Source organism: Magnolia sinica, chromosome 14 (assembly GCF_029962835.1).
Source record: "Magnolia sinica isolate HGM2019 chromosome 14, MsV1, whole genome shotgun sequence".
NCBI lineage: Eukaryota > Viridiplantae > Streptophyta > Magnoliopsida > Magnoliales > Magnoliaceae > Magnolia > Magnolia sinica.
The window spans coordinates 9,153,254-9,173,041 of record NC_080586.1 but is presented as its reverse complement, the minus strand read 5'-3'; the positions used below and the strand labels follow the sequence as shown (position 1 = coordinate 9,173,041).

Genomic DNA, 19,788 nt, shown 5'->3' with positions numbered 1-19,788 from the left:
GAGTTATTGAGTAACTTGAACTCAACTTGGTTTGAGTTTCGATTGGGCGAGTCCTGCTCGGTTCGATCCGACTTACCTATTTGTTTCAGATCCAGTTGGTTCTAAACGAGTCGGATGAGCCGAGTCATCCCGTGCTTAGCTCTAAGTGCATTTGCTCTTGTAATATAGAGCCGTGGGTCGGCCTCAAGGCCAGTTTCAAGGCAAATAGATTGGGCCCAGCTTGAACATACCGACACCCGACTTATCTTTTTATACGTGGGCCAAGGCCCAAAAACCGAAGGCCCGTTGCTACACGTCCCACATTTCAGGCCTCAGGGCCCAGCCTGAACTCAAAAACAGACTGAAAGATAGATGGCTAGAATCTTCCAATCTTCCAGATCATTCCACATAAATGATGGGCCCACCTTGATCACCAATCAGCAACCACCGATCCCACTTATCACCAGGGGCATAAACGGGCTAGGTGGCCCACCCGGCCCGGCCCAATCATTTTAGCTGACTGGGTCAAGCTCACTGCAGCTCAACTGAGTACGATTATGCCCTTCCAACCCTCACGTAACAAATGCATCTTGAATGTAGGCCGGTGGTTTCTTTTCTTAAATGCCTAATTCTTTGTGCATGTGCGGCCCACTCGATCAACGGATGGTAGATGGGAAACAGAGATTTGATCAATTTTTGGGCCGGGCTGGCCCAGCGAATGATTTTTCGAGTCGGGCCTGTCGGATAAGCCCATAGAGAGGGGCCCACCATTGTCACCCTTTGCTGTCCCTAAAAAGGCCCATTCAGGAATATACATGTCAAGATGCATCTGGACCGTACAATGGATGAGATCCTTGACTTCCTTTCCACCGCATATCCCATTGGAAATTTGAAATCTCTCCCCCTTTCTACTCCCCACGTCCAAAAGAGACGTTGTAACTTATCTTTTTCCTCTCCCCTTTTTTTTTAATCGCTTTTAAAATCTCATTGCCCGAGCAGACGAAGTAGTGACTCTCTCTCTCTCTCTATGTCCTTTCATCTCCCCCATTTAATGCTTACGAGCAACCTTCATTTCCTCAAAATGCCCTTCTCTCTCTCTCTCTACAAATCCCTAACCCTAATTTCACTCAATCTGTAGCTGCGATTCTCATGTGTTCGCTGAAGATCGTATCTTTTATGCCACCGGAAATGTGAATTTCGTGTAAGTTCTTGCTTTCGATCTGAACCGTTGCTTTAATTCTACCATGAAAGTTAGGTTTTTGGGAGATTTGGGTAATTTGATGTAGTGATTTTGTCTAGTTGGAACTGTTTCTTGTTTTGAGGATTTTATTTTTAAAAAAATATTCTTAAAGGTTTTTTAGTGTGTTTGGTTCTTGTTGTTATGAATGGAGTGAACTAATTTAGCTGGATTTTGGATTCTTTTAGGTTGAATTTTGGTGGATTGGAATTTCCTTCCACCGTATCTTGATTTTTTTATTTTTAAGAAATTAGGATTTTGGGTTGTTCTTGGATTAAGTGGTAAATGGTTTGTGGTAGTGATGTTGTTTGTTTGGGGTGCATTTTGTAGATAGAACCAACAGTACCGCATTTTTGTTGAAATTATAGATTGCTCAGATTAAGAAAGATCTTTTTAATTTTTTCTTTTCTTTGTAATAAATGGTTGAATTTTGTCGAGGCATATAGGTGACCACCAAACACACCCTGAGAGTCCTAATGCAGGATCCTATTCTTGTGATTTTATTGGGTTACGCTCATCAGCATACGTACATTTCTCTGATGTTTTGTTGAACAGGATTTTTTTGCATGATGGCAATTTTTGGGTGATCTAAACCGTTGATTTGATGATCATTACCTTTGGCGGGCTATGTCTCAAAAGGTTTCCATATTGGAAGGTCAAAACACTTCAATCCATGGCCTACATTTAGACGGTTAAGAAGGAAATATACTGAGAGTCCAAATTCAACTGAAAAAACTGTCCAATGATCAAAGAGTGTTGGGTTCTTCAGATCTGGATGATTTACTGGGAATCCATTCTCTAAGGTGGGGACCATCAGATCAAGGGTCCTGATCACCGAACTTGGTACTACGTATACCAGTCCTGAGAGTCAAGAAAAGCTGCATGTTTGGACCCTATAATTCCTCTAAAATATGTATTGAAACGCTATGTTAGATTATTTATTTATATATTATTGTTCCTTTAATGAGTTTCAATTGATTGTAGTTCTAAGAATTTGGTATTTTGGAGATTATTTAGGGCGGTTTTAGAAGTGGTTTGCCTTACGTTCTCAATTTTAGTTTTATTTCCATTGTTTTAGACAAAGTTCTGCTGATTGAAGTTAAGCTTCTTCCTTTTTGTGTTTGTGTGATTTGTTAGAGAAAAAGATTTTGTTGGACTATAAATTTATGGAGTTCATTTAACACTTTTTTTTTCTTTGGTGAAGCTGCAGAGGGATTTTGGTAGTTGGTACCGGAACCAAGATATTTTCTTCGTCTTATAAGTTTAAGTTGTCATGATCTGGGCCTGAGAAAATGGGGCTGGAAAAGCAAGGGTTAAAGGGTGGAGGAGGTTATGTTGGTGGTTTCTTTCAGCTGTTTGATTGGAATGGGAAGTCACGGAAGAAGCTGTCATATGACAAGTTTGATTTACCTGGTATGTTTGTCTGTCCAATTCGGATATTTCAGAGACTTGGGATTTACACTCATCTGTGTTTTTTCCTTCTTTTGGGGCCTGTTTGGTTCCATGTAATTACTGGTAAATTAAGGTAAATAAGTAATAATTATTTACTTTCGTTTTTCCTCCAGCAAGATTTGACAGGTATGCTAAACTCAATTTGTGTGACATCGTTACCATGTTTACTTGGCAAAACTCTGTGTGCCCCACCATGATGTATGTGTTTTATCCACACCGTCCATTCACTTTGCCAATTCATTTTAGGGCATGAGCCCAAAAATGGGGCATATCCAAATCTCAAGTGGACCACACCAAAGGAAGCAATGGGAATAATGAGGCCTACCGTTGAACCCACTGTTTTCTCTGGTGTGGTCCACTTGAGATTCGGATCTGCCTCAATTTTGGGCTCTTGCCCTAAAATGATCCTAGAAAATGAATGGACGACATAGATATAATGCATACCTCATGGTGGGGCTCACAAAGTTTTCACTTTCATGAGGTTGAGTTTTGCCTGAAATTCAGCCAATATATCAAACAGTTGTGACGGGTCATTATTATGCTTTTACCATAATTTACCTGTATTTACAGCAAACCAAACAGGCCCTTGGATTTTATTGGGCATATAAGAGAACTTGGGAAGAGTTTTCTTGCATGCTTAGCTTTTTTGCCACTTTCATTTGTATCATTTGTTTGCTTGCTTAACTCCGACAATCTGGTCTGGTCTGGTTTGATTAAGCTACCTCTTCTTGTGCATTCTTGCAGAGGGAATGAAACAGGGAAAGAGAAGCGATGTGAATATGCCAACAACACGAATTTGTCTGGTAGGTGTTATTTGGTCTTTTCCAATTCTATTTCTTGGTCTGTTTGAGTGATCAAATTTATGGGATTTTTTCCTTCCTTTTTTGCTTTTCCAGATTGAGGATGATGAGAACATAGGAGTGTCAAGTACGAAGGGAAGCAGTGATTATAGTTGCACGTCTTCAGTAACCGAAGAGGAAGGGAATGGAGTTAGGGCCCCTGGAGTTGTTGCCAGGCTTATGGGTCTGGACTCATTGCCTACTCCTAGTGTTATTGAGCCCTATTCAACTCCACTATTTCAACCACAAGCACTTCGAGAAACGCATTACCAGAGAAAAGCCCCTGAATATCATGAATATCAAAATACCTGTTCTAGCAGCCAGCCCACTAGAGTTGAGGGCTTTTATAGGAAAACCGTAGAATCAAGACCACAAAAGTTGCCAAGTAGTCCAATCGAGAGGTTCCGGACTGAAACTTTGCCTCCCAAATCCGTTAAATCTCATCTGATTACCCACCATAAGCTTCTCTCTCCAATCAAGAGCCCTGGATTCATTCCGCCCAAGAATGCGGCTGATATAATTGAGGCAGCTGCAAAGATACTAGAGCCTGGATATCAAGCCAGTGCCAAGAGCAGATTTCCATCAGTCGGTTCTTCTTTGATTGCTACCAAAGTTCGGGATTTGAAGGAGAACATGGCAACCTCGTACAGACCATCCAAGCTTTCAGAAACATCTAGAAAGCCAGTCGAGTCTAATGCTGTTAAGTACCTCAAAGGACAGTCTTTGAACAAGAGCTGGAATGGCCCAGAAGATACTCCAAATTTCAGGGTTTCTCCAGATTCAGGAGACAGTCATTCTGTTGGTTCAAGGAATAAGGGAAAATCCATCTCTCTTGCCATCCAAGCTAAGGTCAACGTTCAGAGAAGGGAGGGCTTGAGCTCAAGTGTTAAGCCCTTGTCAATCCAGAAGGAAGATGAAGAACAAAAACCGAACCAGCCATTCAAAAGCCAACCAAGTACTCCAAAGAATAGGCAGACAAAAACGTCAACGTCCCTTGCTTCTGGGGTGCTCAGACAGAATAACCAGAAGCAGAATTGTGCAGCAACTAAAGAGAAGTTGCCCCCTAAGCAATCAGTTTCTAACCAGCAGGGCAGAAGAGTTCTGTATGGAGAATCCTCTTTTGGGCAGAATAAAACCTTCAACAAGGTTTCTGGAAGCTCCAAAGTTGGCTACAAGAATGGAGGCTTAGAGACGATTGCTATTGAAAAGGAAGTCCCATCATCAAGAACGAAGAATCTCCCTCGGAAGAAACGGGCTATAGATGAAGACTTCCACTCTGAGAAAAGTGGGTTTATTGATGCCACGGTGGATAGAGGTGAGAAACTCATCCAGTCCCGTGGGGTGACAAACAGGCACCCTAATTTGGCAGAAGATAGCAAAATGAAAGGCATGGATGTTGTTTCTTTTACATTCACCTCCCCCATGGTAAAACACATGCCTGTATCTCGATCCGCCGGTCAGATGGTGGAGAAATGGGACACTACAAACGTCTGTTATGTAGACTCTTGTGGTGTGAAAGATGCCGTGGATGCAAAACCTAAAAAACTGTCATTTCTGGGATTGAATGTTATAGGTGGTGATGCTTTGAGTATTCTTTTGGAACAGAAGCTTAGAGAATTAACGTCTGGGGTCGAGTCATCCGGCTCTAACTCAGTCAAGTCAGGGATGGATGCTACTACCTCTGCATCCATTCTGCAAGACTTGGTATCTGCTCTCAATACCATGAGTGTCACACCTCGGGAACTTGACAGAAGGTCCTTACCCGGGCCACAAAAAGATAAATCTGGTGATGGATCCAGTTGTGGCTTCTCTTCAACAAATGGTGAGGTGCTCAAAATGAACCGTAACTTGCAGGTATGCAGTAATTATCTTTACTTTCAATCTATTACAATACTGTTTCTTCTTTCCGGATTTGGTCCTTGTAGTTCTGAGATTGACATTGGGAAATTGGTTTCGCTGAACAAAGTAATTACAACACGTTAGTGGAACAAAGTAATTACAACACGATAGTGGCCATCACAGTCTATCTTTGGAAATTCCTACTTCCAAGGTCAGCACATCACGACAGCATCATGGAAGTGAGATATGTTCCGGACTTCATACATTCTCCCTTTGATTTGGCTTCAAAACTGTGAAACTGAAGCCTACCTGAGTGCAGATTCCATTTTTTGGCTGCACCAACCCTAAGTCTTTCTTGTTGGCTGTCCATTAAAACAAAAAAGGCCATGTTGATTCAGAATCAAGTGCAATTTTGCAGTTTATCCAAAAGCACCTCAAGTCATAGGTGGCACTTATGTCTTAGAAAGACACAGGGTTGGCGAAAAGTATATTAGGAACAGTCTTTGGCAAATTCTAGTTTAAGTATAGAATCTGGTTGTCTTTTACTTTTCAAACCATGAAACATCAAAATTTATAACCAAGTAGAAACTGCATTCAACCACGCAACTTTCTATTACGAGTACTTCAGTCAGTAAATGAGGAAAATGGTTTCCTATGAAAGGCCCACCAGCAGATCCATCGACCTAGATCTTGGTCCATGTTAAAAAAGAAATCAATCAGGTGAAACATGCATTTTTTGGATTTAAGCGTTGCACGTTGTGATGCAACCAAATGGCCACACAAGCTTATTCATCAAGATTTTAAGAATCCAGCTGTTTAAATTATCTTGATTGATGATCTTGATCAGATCATGGTCTGATGATCAATCTGATGGGATCAACGGGTAGATTACATTGTGGGGCTGAGTGGATCAATAACTAGTCATTATATTTTTTGGAATTATTTTTTATTAGTTATTAGGGTTTGATTAAGTATTTAATAATTTCCCCATTTTGTATTTTCGTCACTTAGTCTATATAAAGCTACGTTTTGGAGATGTAATGCATTATTATGATGCATATTGAATAAAACTTATTTGGTTTGTTGTTTCTCTATTTGGTAGAAGATTTAAAGAGGAGATTTTTCACGGTCTCTAGCATTTGGCTAGAAGATTGTTGGATTCTTTCTCACAATCTCTTTCTTCTTTTCTTCGATCTATTTGCTTACCCGTTTGGGGTTTGCATTAATTGGTATTGGAGCAAGTTTTGCTCTTGGAAAACTTAGAAAGGTAATTTTTTAATCTCAATCCTACCCTTGCATCTTTCCCCTTCCTCAATCCTTCATCTTCCATTTTCTTTTCTTTCCTTTTCCCTTCCTTCCCAAAATCACCAAACCCTAAATGATACCTTTACCTTTTTTTCCCCAACCCTCGAACCCTAACTGTACCAATAAAAAGAAAAAAAGTTGTTCGTACTCTTTTCAAACCTTTCCAAATCCTAATCCTGTTCTGACCCATCAATTCCCTTACCCTTTCTCTATTCCTAACCAAAAGTCATCCCAAACCCCATAACCCTCATAACCTTAGATCTAGAACCCAAGCCTATAGTTCAGCCCGTGTTCTTGTTTGGAGATGTTGTGGCAGGAAGATGCTCATACAGCTCATGCAATTATCCCTATCCGGGCTCTCCTACCCATCCGCTATCACGTTATTCTTATCCGGCTCATTTTGACTATCACAATCATCACCTCTATTGTCTTGAATCTCAACCATCTTCACATGTGTCTTCTGGAAATTCCTTTCAATGGCCTTACCAAATGTTATGAACAATGACAACCACATGGTCGGCTTACTCAAAAGCATCCCATTGCATGAAAATATCAATGATGGCCAAGAATCTTCAAGAGACGCAAGAAGTGAATTTGTGGGAAGTTAAGAAAGAGATTATAGGATTCAAGGAAGATATTGCAAAAGAATTCAAGGAACTCAAGGAAGTAGTGAGAGCTTGCTTTGAGCCCTTGATTGAATGAGAAGAGCGCTATAAGGTTTTAATGTATTTTATCGGGACTTCCTAAGGATGACGTGGTTATAGATAGTGTGGTGACCCAAGAGGAAACCTCCTTTGGATTGCTTGATGGATCCATGGATGATGATTGGATCAATGGCCAGATTGGAGGAAGTTCAAGTCAAACCAAAAGATCAATTGATGGATGATCTAATTGAAAAGACTAAAGGTTTAAGAGATATGGACAATCCGATGGTTAAAGAGATGGATAGTGGTACTATCATATTAGCAAACTCTATAGAGGTCAACACAATGGTACCAACTTAACATTAATTGGGGTGTGCATATCGGAAACTAATTGGGACAAAGGGGCCACAATCGACGTCAAGAACGTGGAGGACCAACAAGAAGCAAAAGAAAAGACAGCGTGTATTTCAAAGTCGTATTATGCACAAGTTGCTCGTTAAGTGTGCAGGTTTCCACCATCAATTGGCAGCAAAGCTAAAAAAAATGCGCTACAAATGAGAATCTGTAGCAAGAGATTAAGACGACCAATTTAAACTCTCGAGGACTTGTTCTTTTCGAAGCCGGGTGGAATTGATGCAACCTAATGGTCACACAAGCTGATTCATCAAGATTTTAAGAATCCAACCATTAACATCATCTTGGTTGATGATCTTGACCAAACCCATGGTCTGATGATGAATATGATGAAATCAATGGTTAGATTACATTGTGGGACTGAGTGGATCAATAAATAGTCATTATATTTTTAGGAATTATTTGTTTTATATTAGGGTAATAATTTTCTCAATTTTATCTCTAAAAAAAAAAATTATTTTTCCCAATTTTTTATTTTCATCACTTTTTTGGTGGGCCACTTTTGGGGTACCAAATGATATCCAAATGATAAGAAATTGGCCCTGTTTGATAGGGCATTGAGTTAACTTTCAAATGAGCCCAAGATCATGCAATTCTGACTCCATTTAAGTGAATTATGGCCCATTTATATAAGGTCCGTATAGTAGTAACGGGATTTAGGGATATTTTGGTAATTTTCTGTTATTAGGGCTTCCCCACTTGGTTTAAATCTACATAAAGCTATATTAAGGAGGTGTAATGCATTATTATGATGAATATTCGAATATATTTTTTTTTGGTTTGCTGTTTCTTTCTTCCGTAGAAGATTTGAAAGGAGGGTTTTTTTTTTGTTTTTTTTTTGGTGGTCTCTAGCATTCGGCTAAAGGATTGTTGGGTTCTTTCTCACAATCTCGTTCTTCGTTTCTTTGATTTATTTGCTTCCCTGAAAGGGTTTGCATTATGTTGTTTCCAACTTCCAAAACACCTTCCACAGCTTCTGAGCAAAGCTAGTAAGACCGTTTCATAGTTAAAAGGAACCATAGTAGTTGTGTTTTATGTCCTTCATTCTGCCAGAACACCTTCATGACAGCCTCTGGTTCGCAATGTGGATTTGAGTAGGAACAATGAGCCCTCTCTGTAGGTAATTGTGCCCCAACTCCACTGTTGCACTGTTCCGACATGGGTTGAGCCCTAAGATTGCCTTCTGCACTTGCCTTCCACTTTTGCTTCTACTATATTGGTTAATTAATCCTCTCTTGTTGTTAATAAACCTATCTACCCCAACTCTTCTTGTAGCCTGGGGTATGCGCGGAAGCCCTTGACGGGCACTCTAGGACCTGACCCGCCAACGCTCGTGAAAACACATGCCCATCACGTAATAGGCAGTCCTCCATTCATCCGGCCGGAGGTATGGATAATGAGGCCACCTTCACAACCTTCAGTTGATATCCACCTCAGCAATGGTCATTCCATGATTAACAATCTCTCAAACACTGCAATCCATTTCCAAATGCATGTGCGAAACCTTGAATAATTTTTTTTACTATAAAATGACAAAAACCACAGGAAGAAAGCGAAGATCTTGTTTTGCCTGTTTTCTAATTCTTGAAACTTGAAAATATGGCATCATGGCAATGTGGTGGATACCACATGACCACGTGGCATACATGGTGCATGATGGATTTCTGGGTGTTCCCAGTAGACTAGTGTACACGTAATGGTGTTACTGTGTTATTGCTATGGCTACCTGGCGAGTTGTAGTGGGAAACTAATGGCCGTCATAGTGCTGTCTGCTGTCTGGATTAATCAAAGTAGATGGATGGTGTTCTGTAATGACCTAGACTTGCCGTTATGAAAAACGCTGTAGAAATCCTAAAATCTCTAAGGGCATCAATAATTTTTTTTTTTTTTTTTTTTTTTTTTTTTTTAAATCTCCTTAAGGGTGTATTTGGATTAGATGAAAACCTTGGAACACTAAGGAAAGCAAACTGAATTCCTTTGGTATGACATTTTTTTTTTTGGTTTAGAAAACATAAAAAAGAGAAATCGATTTCCTTTCCTCAAAAAGTGAGTAAAACCTTTTCTTCGAAAAGTCAATTGATGGGAAAATAGGTTTCTCTCTAATATGATGTTTTAAACGGAAAAATTGGTGGAAACAAGGTTTTCTTTCTGAACAATTGCAACCTAAACACTGAACAATGGGAAAGAAGACTAGTTATCAAGATGTTCCCTGTAGCCAAACAAACAGGTGTTAGGGGTTTCCTTCCCCTACCACTGATGTCACTTTATGCTCTGCTTATGTCACTAACTTGTTTTCCCTTCCCTTCTTTTGTTCTATGCAATCCAAACATGCCGTAAATTTATGTGGTGGGATCTACCTTGGTTTTGGAATGGCCTGATTTTTGGAGCGACCATTTATCACAGTAGGCCACGTTAGATGAATGGATCAGCCTGATTTTTGGGCTCTAAAGGGAACATGTGGTGGCACATCTGATGGATGGTGTGGATCTCATTCACGTCCCCTTCCTCCCATGTGGCTACACGTGTGACTCTTGCACTGTTCTTATAAGAATAGCTGGATTCTGCTCTTTTTTATGGAATCCAGCTATTTGCATAATGAGGTTAATGCTATTTTGCCAACTCTTCTCTGGGCATAGCATATTAGCACCAAACGTGAAATTATCTATGCTAATAGTGCCATTTCTCTGCCAATAGTGGTATGATGCGCACCAAAAAGACCCATAGTTCAATTCCAATGTCATCAGCCTTGCACTTGCACTTCCACTCCAAGTTTTGCGAACTTGCCATTGAATTAATTGGTCATGTGTTATGATCTACAAAGGAGGACAAAACTGGTTGATTTCCTGGAATTTAGACACACCCAAGGTTGGGGAGGGAGTCATTTAGTCACCGAAAGGATGTTGGGCAAGTTCCCATTGAAAAGCAACCTTCTCAAAGAGGTTTATTCCTACCCATAATGCTGTTCCCTTGGTTTTCAGTTGTAATTGCATTCTATCCAGCTAGAATGAGCAATGAAGACCAATCACCATCTTTGGCAAATGCACCCCAGAACTGGCTCAACAAAGTCACCTTTGTTTCTTCTACTGAAACTTAAGTTGGACCAACCATGGGGGTGGTGCACCCTGAATGTCTTATGGTCCAACAAACTAAGATTAAATCTCCAGGTCGTCTCACATCATCTTAGGTTGTGTGAATCAGTTCGCTCGTTCTTTTACCTTTTTCAGTGGATTAGACATAATCATGTTTGTTGGGATTTGAAGCTTGTAGGGTTTGGATTGACTTGAGAGTTCAGATTCCTAGGTCCTCAACCCCTTCAAACAAAAAGGGCTGATAGTTGATTCTCCCTTTGGAAAATGATTCTACTATCATGGTTTCAAATCATCTTTAGATGAAATTTGCTTCAATTTTCAAGGAACTTTTTTTTCCTTCTTTGAAACCACTTTATTGCTTCTTTCAAAAATAGATTATTAGCATAATCAAAGCAACTGCTTCTGATGCCACCCCACTCAAATACCATTAACATGAAATGTGGTCTCCATTTTCAGGGAGTCAAAGGGATAATGGATCATGGCAGCAGCGATGCCCGAAAGGAACTTGACTGCCAACATCCAAGTCCCGTATCGATTCTTGAAGTCTCTTTCTCGAATGAAAGTTGCAACTCTTCAGAGAGTTGGGATGTTACCAACGGTAAACAGAGTGCACCAGCTAGATTCTCTGTTATTTCGATTTGTGTTATCTTGCTATTTCCATGAAAATTGATATTTCTGATCACCATAATGCTGGAAACTCTACCTTCCATTTGCAGGTGGAAAGCTTTATCCATCGATTCAAGCTCAAAATCTCATTGGTGCAAATTGCCCAAAGAAAGCCCCATTGGTAGAAGCTGAGGCGGAGTTGTCTGACTCAGCCTCCTCCACTTTCAGGGCAGCAGCAGACTGTGAACTTTCACCAAGAATTGGCATGGGAGATCATATGAGAAGGGAGAAGTGGGAAAAGGGGTATGTGAGGGAGATCCTATTCAATGCCAAACTAACATTCCCGGACTTGGCACTCGGCCATGCCTGTGATATCATTGATCCCTGCCTCTTCGACAGGTTGGAAAGTGTAAAAATTGGATCGAGAAGTGAGGGAGAGAAAGGCAGTAAGATAAGGAGGGAGTTGTTTGATTGCGTGAGCGAATGCGTGGATTCAAAATGCAGCCGTTACATCTGTGGGGGCTACAAAGCATGGGCCAAAGGGGTGGCAATAGTGAGGAAGGAGGGGTTGGCAGAAGAAGTATATAAGGATATCTTGGATTGGAGAAGTATGGGAGATTGGATGGTGGATGAGCTTGTGGAGAAGGACATGAGCAGCCAGTTGGGGAGATGGCTTGATTTTGAAGCTGAAGGGTTCGAAATAGGAGTTGAGATTGAGAGTCGGATACTACTTTCTTTGCTTGATGAAGTGGTTGCTGATTTGGTGGTGTAGGAGCTGTTCGAAATGCTATTTTTCCCCAAATGTAAGTCGGGTCCGTGCCATTTCTCTATGTATTTCTCGGCAGAGCGCTTGTATTTTCATTTCTCGATTCTTCTCCTTCCCTTGGAGATTCATGGTTTTGAATGATATGATTCTTTCATGTTGAAGGGAAATGATTGCATAGTGGTGGCAAATGAGACTCCATCAGAACACTTGGACAGTTCATCGACTAATCCGGACTGTCCATTTAGGTCTGCCACACTTTCCATTGGTTACCATGTAAAACTACCCAAATCAGACCATTGTAGCCATCGTGTATAAGTAGCCTATAAAATGGATGGTCAAGATCACTTAACACAAAAATAAGTCCAATCAACAATTTGAGCCATTGTAGCCATCTGGTCATGGCTCGCTTATCTTTCTAGTCATTGCGATTTTTGCATGGGAACCCAAGAAATATATGATGGACCTGACGAACAGTCTGGATTAGTCGACACTACCTTGAAATGTATGCCAGACCTAATGGACAGTCCGGATATGTTAAGGGAGTGATGAAAAATGTGAGGATCACTAGTAGAGAGACAAGTGAGTTCCCAATTATCGTAGGCTTACACCAAGGGCTGGCATTGAGCTTGTATTTTTTTAGTTGGTTGTGGATGAGCTAACGAGGCATTTCCAGGAAGTGATCAAATGGTGTATGTTGCTCGCACATAGGACATTGTTGATAAGATGAGGGGGTGCATAAACATAAAACTAGATTTGTGGAGGGGTATTTTAAGTTTTAAAAGATTTAAAATTAGTCAGGCTTTTCATATATATATATATATATATATATATATATATATATATATATATATATATAATTGTTGTTCAAGAAGTTTTCCAAACTGACTAGTTTTGATATCTTTGGTTGATAATTCATTAGTGGAGAAATTGAGAAGAATGTTATCAATAGAATTTTAGCTGACTAAAAGAAATGGAAATGCGCCTCTCATGAGTTTCACGTGATCACCGTGTATTGATTAAATGGAAAGAGAAAATTTGTAGGATAGCTATAAGACCGGCCGGTGCTAATATGGGATAGAATATTGGGTATTTATGGAACATGTTCATACGGATGACTGTTGCTGGAATCGAGATTTTGAGATGGACAAGTGACAAAATGTGGAAGAATGTAATTTAAAATGAATGTGTTCAAGAGAAATTACTAGTACTAATAGGTAATAAGATGAGGGAAAGTAGACTTACATGGTTTGATCATATGCAACAATGGAGGAAGGGAAAAAAAAAGGCGCTGGTTAGAAGAAGTCAGTTTGTAGCGGATTCCAATTCAATGGGATAAGGCTTAGATGATGGCGGTGAAGGTGGTAGGGGCGTGTTCTTATGGGAATGATATTTTAACTGTTCATAGAAAGGACCGGATCCTGACGATTTGGTAAATGAACTTTCATCTTCAAACCCAAGCTCGTCGACTAGTAATAAACAGGCCTCATTCCAAGCTTAAGGTTGGCAATGAGCTGGACCTGGGCCAAGAAAAATAAAAAATTTGAACAGTGCTGGCCTAATAGGCCTGCCTGACCAGTTCAAAATCTGGGACTAAGTTCACCATGTCCGCCCATTGCCAGGCCCACCGGCCTGGCGGTACGCATGGTCTACCTATAGGTTGGGTTTCAAGATGACTGACACATGGGCCTATATTCTTGACCCAAGCCTAACCTGTATTGGGCTACATTGAAACAAGATGGGTCGATCTGGACTTTTGCAAGCCTACTGAAGACTGTACTTCTAAAACTTGGTGACTGGACTCGAGGCTGACTCGATAAGATTCCGAACCGAGTCTCAATGACAGGCATGACTTGGTGGGGGCCCAACTAGGTGTACCATGAGAAGTGTTTGTGTTAAGAGGGGGTATTTTATATACTAATACCTATTTTCAAGTACTTAAGGTATCTACAGCAGCTGAATACTTTAAACTTAATTCTCAAATTGAGTCGGGCAATGAAGGCTGCTCATGCCCTCAACGATAGGTAATGGGTATCACATATCACCACACAATCTGCGTCGGAAATATGTGATACCCATTACTTATCGTTGGGGGCATGGATGCCTATTATGTGGTGACCCCAACACCATGCAGTTGGGTTGTAAAGTGGTAGGATTTGATTGGGCCATATGTCACTATCGAAATACAGCTCACACAAATCATATTTGGGAGTCAATATATTGAGGTAGGGATTGGAATCATATTTGGAAGTCAATATATTGAAGTAGGGATTGGGTGCTAAATAACGCGGCACCCTATAGCTTATTGAGTAAACATGGTGGGGCCCATTGTGATGTATGTGTCTTATCCATGCCATCCATTTTTTTTAGCTCAATTTAGGGCATGAACCCAAAGTTGAAGTATATCTAAAAGCTCAAATGGGTCATACCATTGTAATCAATGAGAATTAAACCCTTACTTACCGTTGAAAACTTCTTAGGGACCATAAAAGTTTTGGATTAAGTTGATATTTGTGTTTTTTTCTTCATTCATATCTATGTGACCTTATGAACAGGTTGGATGACAAATAAACATCACTGTGGGCCCTATGATGGTTTTAACTGTGGACATCATTATCTCCAATATTTCATGTGGTGTGGTCTACTTTAGCTTTGCTAGTGCACTGATGTGTGTAATCTTGTTTTTCAATCACGTGAGTTCATATGTCATATAGTCGGTTGAAGTCTTGAAAGTTGAAGATTGAAGACATAAGAGGATATGAGCATCAATAAGCAAAGAATATGTAAATGAGGTGTCTTGGTGATCTTAACCATTGACCTAAAATAACCCTTGAACCTCTAGATGACTATGACCTTATAGGTAATCCTTTTTGGTCATCCCTTAGCCTTAGGAGCTTAATTGGAACCTGATAAGTAAGGCTAAAAGATGTGCAAAGCTACTGTTAAATCGTATGCCCAAAACAATAATTTTCAAGTGGACTTCGATCACATCGACTGTAACGCCCTGGAAATCGGAGGTCGCGCATCGGCTCGACTCCCGAGTTCCCGAGAGTCACTATTAACAGATATTCAATAATGTGCATTTAATCGGTTTGAGTTGCGCAGCCTGAAATTCCCTGAACATGAAACATGAACACACAAGTCTGCTGAAATGAAGAGGTCTCACAGATACATATACAAGTCCAAAAATATAAATGGGTCGCGCATGGCATATCCTAACCAAAACAACAAAGGAATATGATGTCCAAAAGAATAAGACTGAGCCCACTGCCCAGCCATCCAATCCCGCCCCTCAAGCAGGCAGCGATCCCTCCATCAGCTGAAAGTATGACAGCTCGACCTCCTCGTCTAGGCTCGGCTCTCCAAGCTCCTCCAGTCCCGAGTCACCTGCATCTATAAAAGGGTCTGGTTGGTGTTTTAAAACACCATCCCAGAGTGGGAGTGAGTGATCAACTCAGTGGGTGCTATTAGCCATAAGCTGTAACAAGCATCAATTTTAATAAGAATTTAATGAAAAGCAATCAATCATAAGCATCTGTCTAGTCTTGTTAATGCGCATGCATGCAGGATGATATGATGCATGCCCTCGCCACAACACTCCCTCGTGCGACGCCATCTAACGATCGCCAATGCCAACACTCCCTCAGTGCGACCTCGACTCCCGAGTCGCTAACCTAACTAGTGCGATGCAATGCGGTCGTGTTAACCGAGTTCTTAGTTAGGTTTATTCATCCAGCAGATTGGGAAAACTGGTACACCCCACCTATTAATGCCCTGATCTGAGTGCGAGGCCAAGACCTCCCAATGCGTGAGGCCGAGGCCCCGCAGTCCGTGATCCCGTCGGGTTCCTCATCCCCGACTTCAAGCACATGAGGAGTGCCAAGAGAAAGGGATCGCTCGCGGTCACTACGGGGAGGCGTGGTACCCCAGCGTAGGCCGACAGCTCGGACACAGTGTCCCATTCCACCATGCCCAGCTCACGAGGCTGTTGAGCGATTTCAAGTGGGTTGTTGTTGGGCTACAATGGTTGTGGGGAGTCCCAGGTTCCATACAAATGTGAGCAGACAGGGTTAACAATTGTGGTTGGCCAGGTAGTAGGCTAGACCGCACGAGTCTAGGCAAGCGCATGGCGGAACGACATCGGGTGCAAGCAACCCACGTAGTCTAACTACAGTCGCCCACACACACTCGCCCAAATCCGTGGGTTTAACCTCAAGGCGATCCTACCAACGAGACCGCCTTAACTCTCCTTGTTTTCTTGACCAACCCTAGGGTTTGGATGGTAATCCACAACACGTCAACGGACAGAGCTATCAATTAGCAAAAATCATAATCATATTCTCACACCACAATCATATAATTCAAATTCGTCTAATATGCAAGCTAACACAATTTATGAGCAATGGTGCATGTGTGTTGTGTGTGTTGGTGAGGAAGTTGCTCACTTCCTAACTCATGGAAACAACTACATAAGAGTTAATAAGGCGCACTTATTATAGGGCATCATCATATGAGCAATCCAACAAGTCATCCACAAGCAATAATCAAGATTCAACAAGTCATGTGAGAAACAAGAATAGCATCATGTGAGGAAATCAAATGACACATGCAATTCCATACCATTAAAATAGACATAAATTTCCTAGGATTCCTCCACACTCTCTAAATGCATCAACCAAGCAATCATAATCACTGAACTCATATTAAAATTGGTGCTAGGCCACCTAGGAGTAATAGTCCGCACCTATGGCTCGATGGAGACTCGGAAAACGCCCTAGGAATGAGGGCTTTTGGGTAGAACGGTCGGAATCCCTAAATCAAGCTATTGCATGTTAGAATTCCAACCCAAATCCACAATACTACACGAATTTCAAGAAGGATGGGTGAAAAACTCACCTAGGCAACCCACGGATAGTTGTTGAGGCTAAGGAAAGGAGTTTTCTCCTTGCAAGAGTGGCAAAGAGTTGGAAGGGTTGGCTTTCTTGGGGCCCACTTGATCTAGGGTCCACCTTGGATCTCCTCCTTCTCTCTCTTCCTCTTTACTCTCCTTTACTCTCTTTCTCTCTTGGTAGTTGTAGCAAATGGGAGAGGGAGTTATGAGGGATAGGGTTTATTCCCTAGACTTGGGCCCTTTGGCCTTAAGTTCCCTCATATTCCCAAAATAGCCTACAAGGTTTCTTTTTTTGAGTTGGAGCGGCCCTGACACTCCTTTGGCCACCAAATTTGGTGGGTAGGTGCCCTATGGCCCGATTAGGGCCCGTGTAAAATTTGGGAACAAATGGATGGACGGTTGTGGGGTTTGAGTCAACGGCTTTGATCTTTAAACGGCCCTGTGGGGTCCATTCTAGTGATTTGAGTAATTCTGGTGATCCTCTGGCTATGAAATTTCTAGGATGGGTGCTTCATGGCCCGATGAAGGGCCACGTAAAATTTGGGGACGATCGGACCAGGGGTTTGATCGCACGGGTCCGATTTGTGTTCGACGGTGACCAGCCCACGATCGGGTCCCAGAGTTGGTGGACAGGTGTAGGAAAATCCATTAGGCCTCCACGGTAAATATGGAAGAGATCCAATGGTCGGATAACCTGGAATCTTGGTTCCATTAGCAAGCGCCAGATTGGTCCTGGCATGGGTGGGGTGCATTTAGTCAGTGCCAGATCCCACTTCTAGGTGCCTGCCGGGTCCGCGGTCCGTGATAGACCACAAGCCCAGTGAGCTCTATGCTTCCCTAAATTATTAGATTTTTCTGACCTTTCGGCGTTGCGGTATAGCCCGCACGGGCTGTTGCTCAGTGTAAATGGTCATCCAGCTTGGCGGCCCGCACTTGGTCTTGCCAAGGCCTGTCTGGTTTATTCAAACGAGCTAATTCTAGGTTAATTAGATTATGGTATCCCTGCCACGAATGTTTTAAACGTTCAGTCCTGTGGAAAATCCTACGTGGACGCCTCAGGACACTGCACTGATTGGACGGGACGTTACATCGACAGTCTCTCGATGAGTTTATATCACATCGAAGACCATTCAATGGAATTGAGTAGGTAATTTAGATCTGTTTAGCAACTAACTAATTTTTTATCTAAGTTTCTCGATGGAATCAATGAACCTTTGATGTCATCGAAGGGTCTCATCGATGCCATCGAAGACCACTCAATGGCATTGAATAGCAATGTGTAACTGTCCAGCAATAATTTAGTTGGAAATTCGATTTTGTTGATGCTATGAACCTTCACTCGATCAGATTGAATAAAGAGTCCAACAACCATATAAATATATATTTGGGTTTTCTCGATGGGATCGGCATAGGGTTCAATCCCCATTGATGGGCCATTTGATTGCATCGAAAGATTTGTTAACTAACCGTTACAAATCGGTTTCTTATAAAATGACATTCGATTCTTGGTCATTTAATGAGTTTTTGGTGCAATAAAAACTTATGTGATTCTATGTTCATATATCTCATCTTAAGTTTCTATACCAATGAGTTCTGAGTCATATTCCTTGAGATTAATACTCTAATGAGGATTCTAACCTTCAACTTGAAAATGAGCTTGAACTTTACCATTTTTTAAAGATTAGAGTCAATCGTATTAGTATATCCTATATCTAAATTTTTTAGAAGACTCATATAAGTGAATCCCCTAGAAATTATAACCTTCCATTATTTAGAAGCGGCTTAAGATCGGCGCATCAATGAGGCTCAATTCGACAAGTAAGTGTCATTGAGTGAGTTCATACTCTTTTTCCTTATATAGGATTGAGAACAAGAGTTTGTAACCCAAACTCGATTGATTTTTATCTAGGACATAGGATCTTGTGTAGGGCGAATTTACTTAACACAAGTGTATATGTATTAGTCTTCATGGGAGGCTCTGGTAGGAGTAAACGTGGGTCATTGAACTAAGACCGAGGCTGTTGGTTAGCCGATATAAAACCAACAAACCAACTCAAGTCTCTTGCAGGAGCCTCTAGTGAGAGTGTATGCCTGTAGGTTCTTATGTAGGACTGAGGTTCGTGGTAAGCCTATATGAAACCACATAGAGTTTCTTGTGGGAGTTAGTCCTTGTATAGGATTATAAAGATTAGATGTGAATTTAATTTAAAACATCTGATAGTAAAGTCCGTATACTCATGGGTTGGGTGCGTCCACCGAGAGTAGAGTAGTGAAATCGAACTACTATACAAGCTTTGAGCATTTGTTTAATTATGCTTATATGATTGAATGTTTAATTATATGTACATATGATTAGATGAATGTTAGAAGTTGATAAGAAGTACATTCTATACACACATGTACATTATCATGTTTATAAATTACTTATTTAGTTGTCATATTTCTTATAGTGTATGTGATTAAACCCACTAGTGTTAAATTGCTTTATTTAATTTAATTTACATATTAGTTTAAATTAAACAATTGTGTTCAAATAAACATAAATTTTAATTGTTCATAATCCTCCCCTAGCCACGTCATAGCCATCATTCTTTATATTTGTCAATCTTCCACACAGAGCCCATGGACCCACTACACATAATTTCAAGCTATGGATATACTTCAATTTTGGGTTCTTGCCTCATAACGAGCTAATAAAACGGATGGATGGTGTGGGTAAGACATACATCA

General features: G+C 41.0%; 1 protein-coding gene across 2 annotated transcripts; it reads left to right on the top strand.

Annotated features, from left to right (window-relative positions):
• The first annotated feature begins 938 nt into the window (after window positions 1–938).
• On the top strand, window positions 939–12,342 carry LOC131225201 (uncharacterized). Of its 2 annotated transcripts, none has more exons than XM_058220681.1 (6): window positions 939–1,180; window positions 2,427–2,629; window positions 3,413–3,471; window positions 3,565–5,361; window positions 11,255–11,396; window positions 11,515–12,342. In XM_058220681.1, the coding sequence occupies exons 2-6, from the start codon at window positions 2,509–2,511 to the stop codon at window positions 12,174–12,176; spliced, it is 2,781 nt and encodes a 926-aa protein (XP_058076664.1). In that variant the 5' UTR covers window positions 939–1,180; window positions 2,427–2,508; the 3' UTR covers window positions 12,177–12,342. The 2 variants fall into 2 exon arrangements, with proteins under 2 accessions (XP_058076664.1, XP_058076663.1); XM_058220680.1 differs by having other exon boundaries at window positions 2,421–2,629.
• The last annotated feature ends 7,446 nt before the right edge of the window (window positions 12,343–19,788 follow it).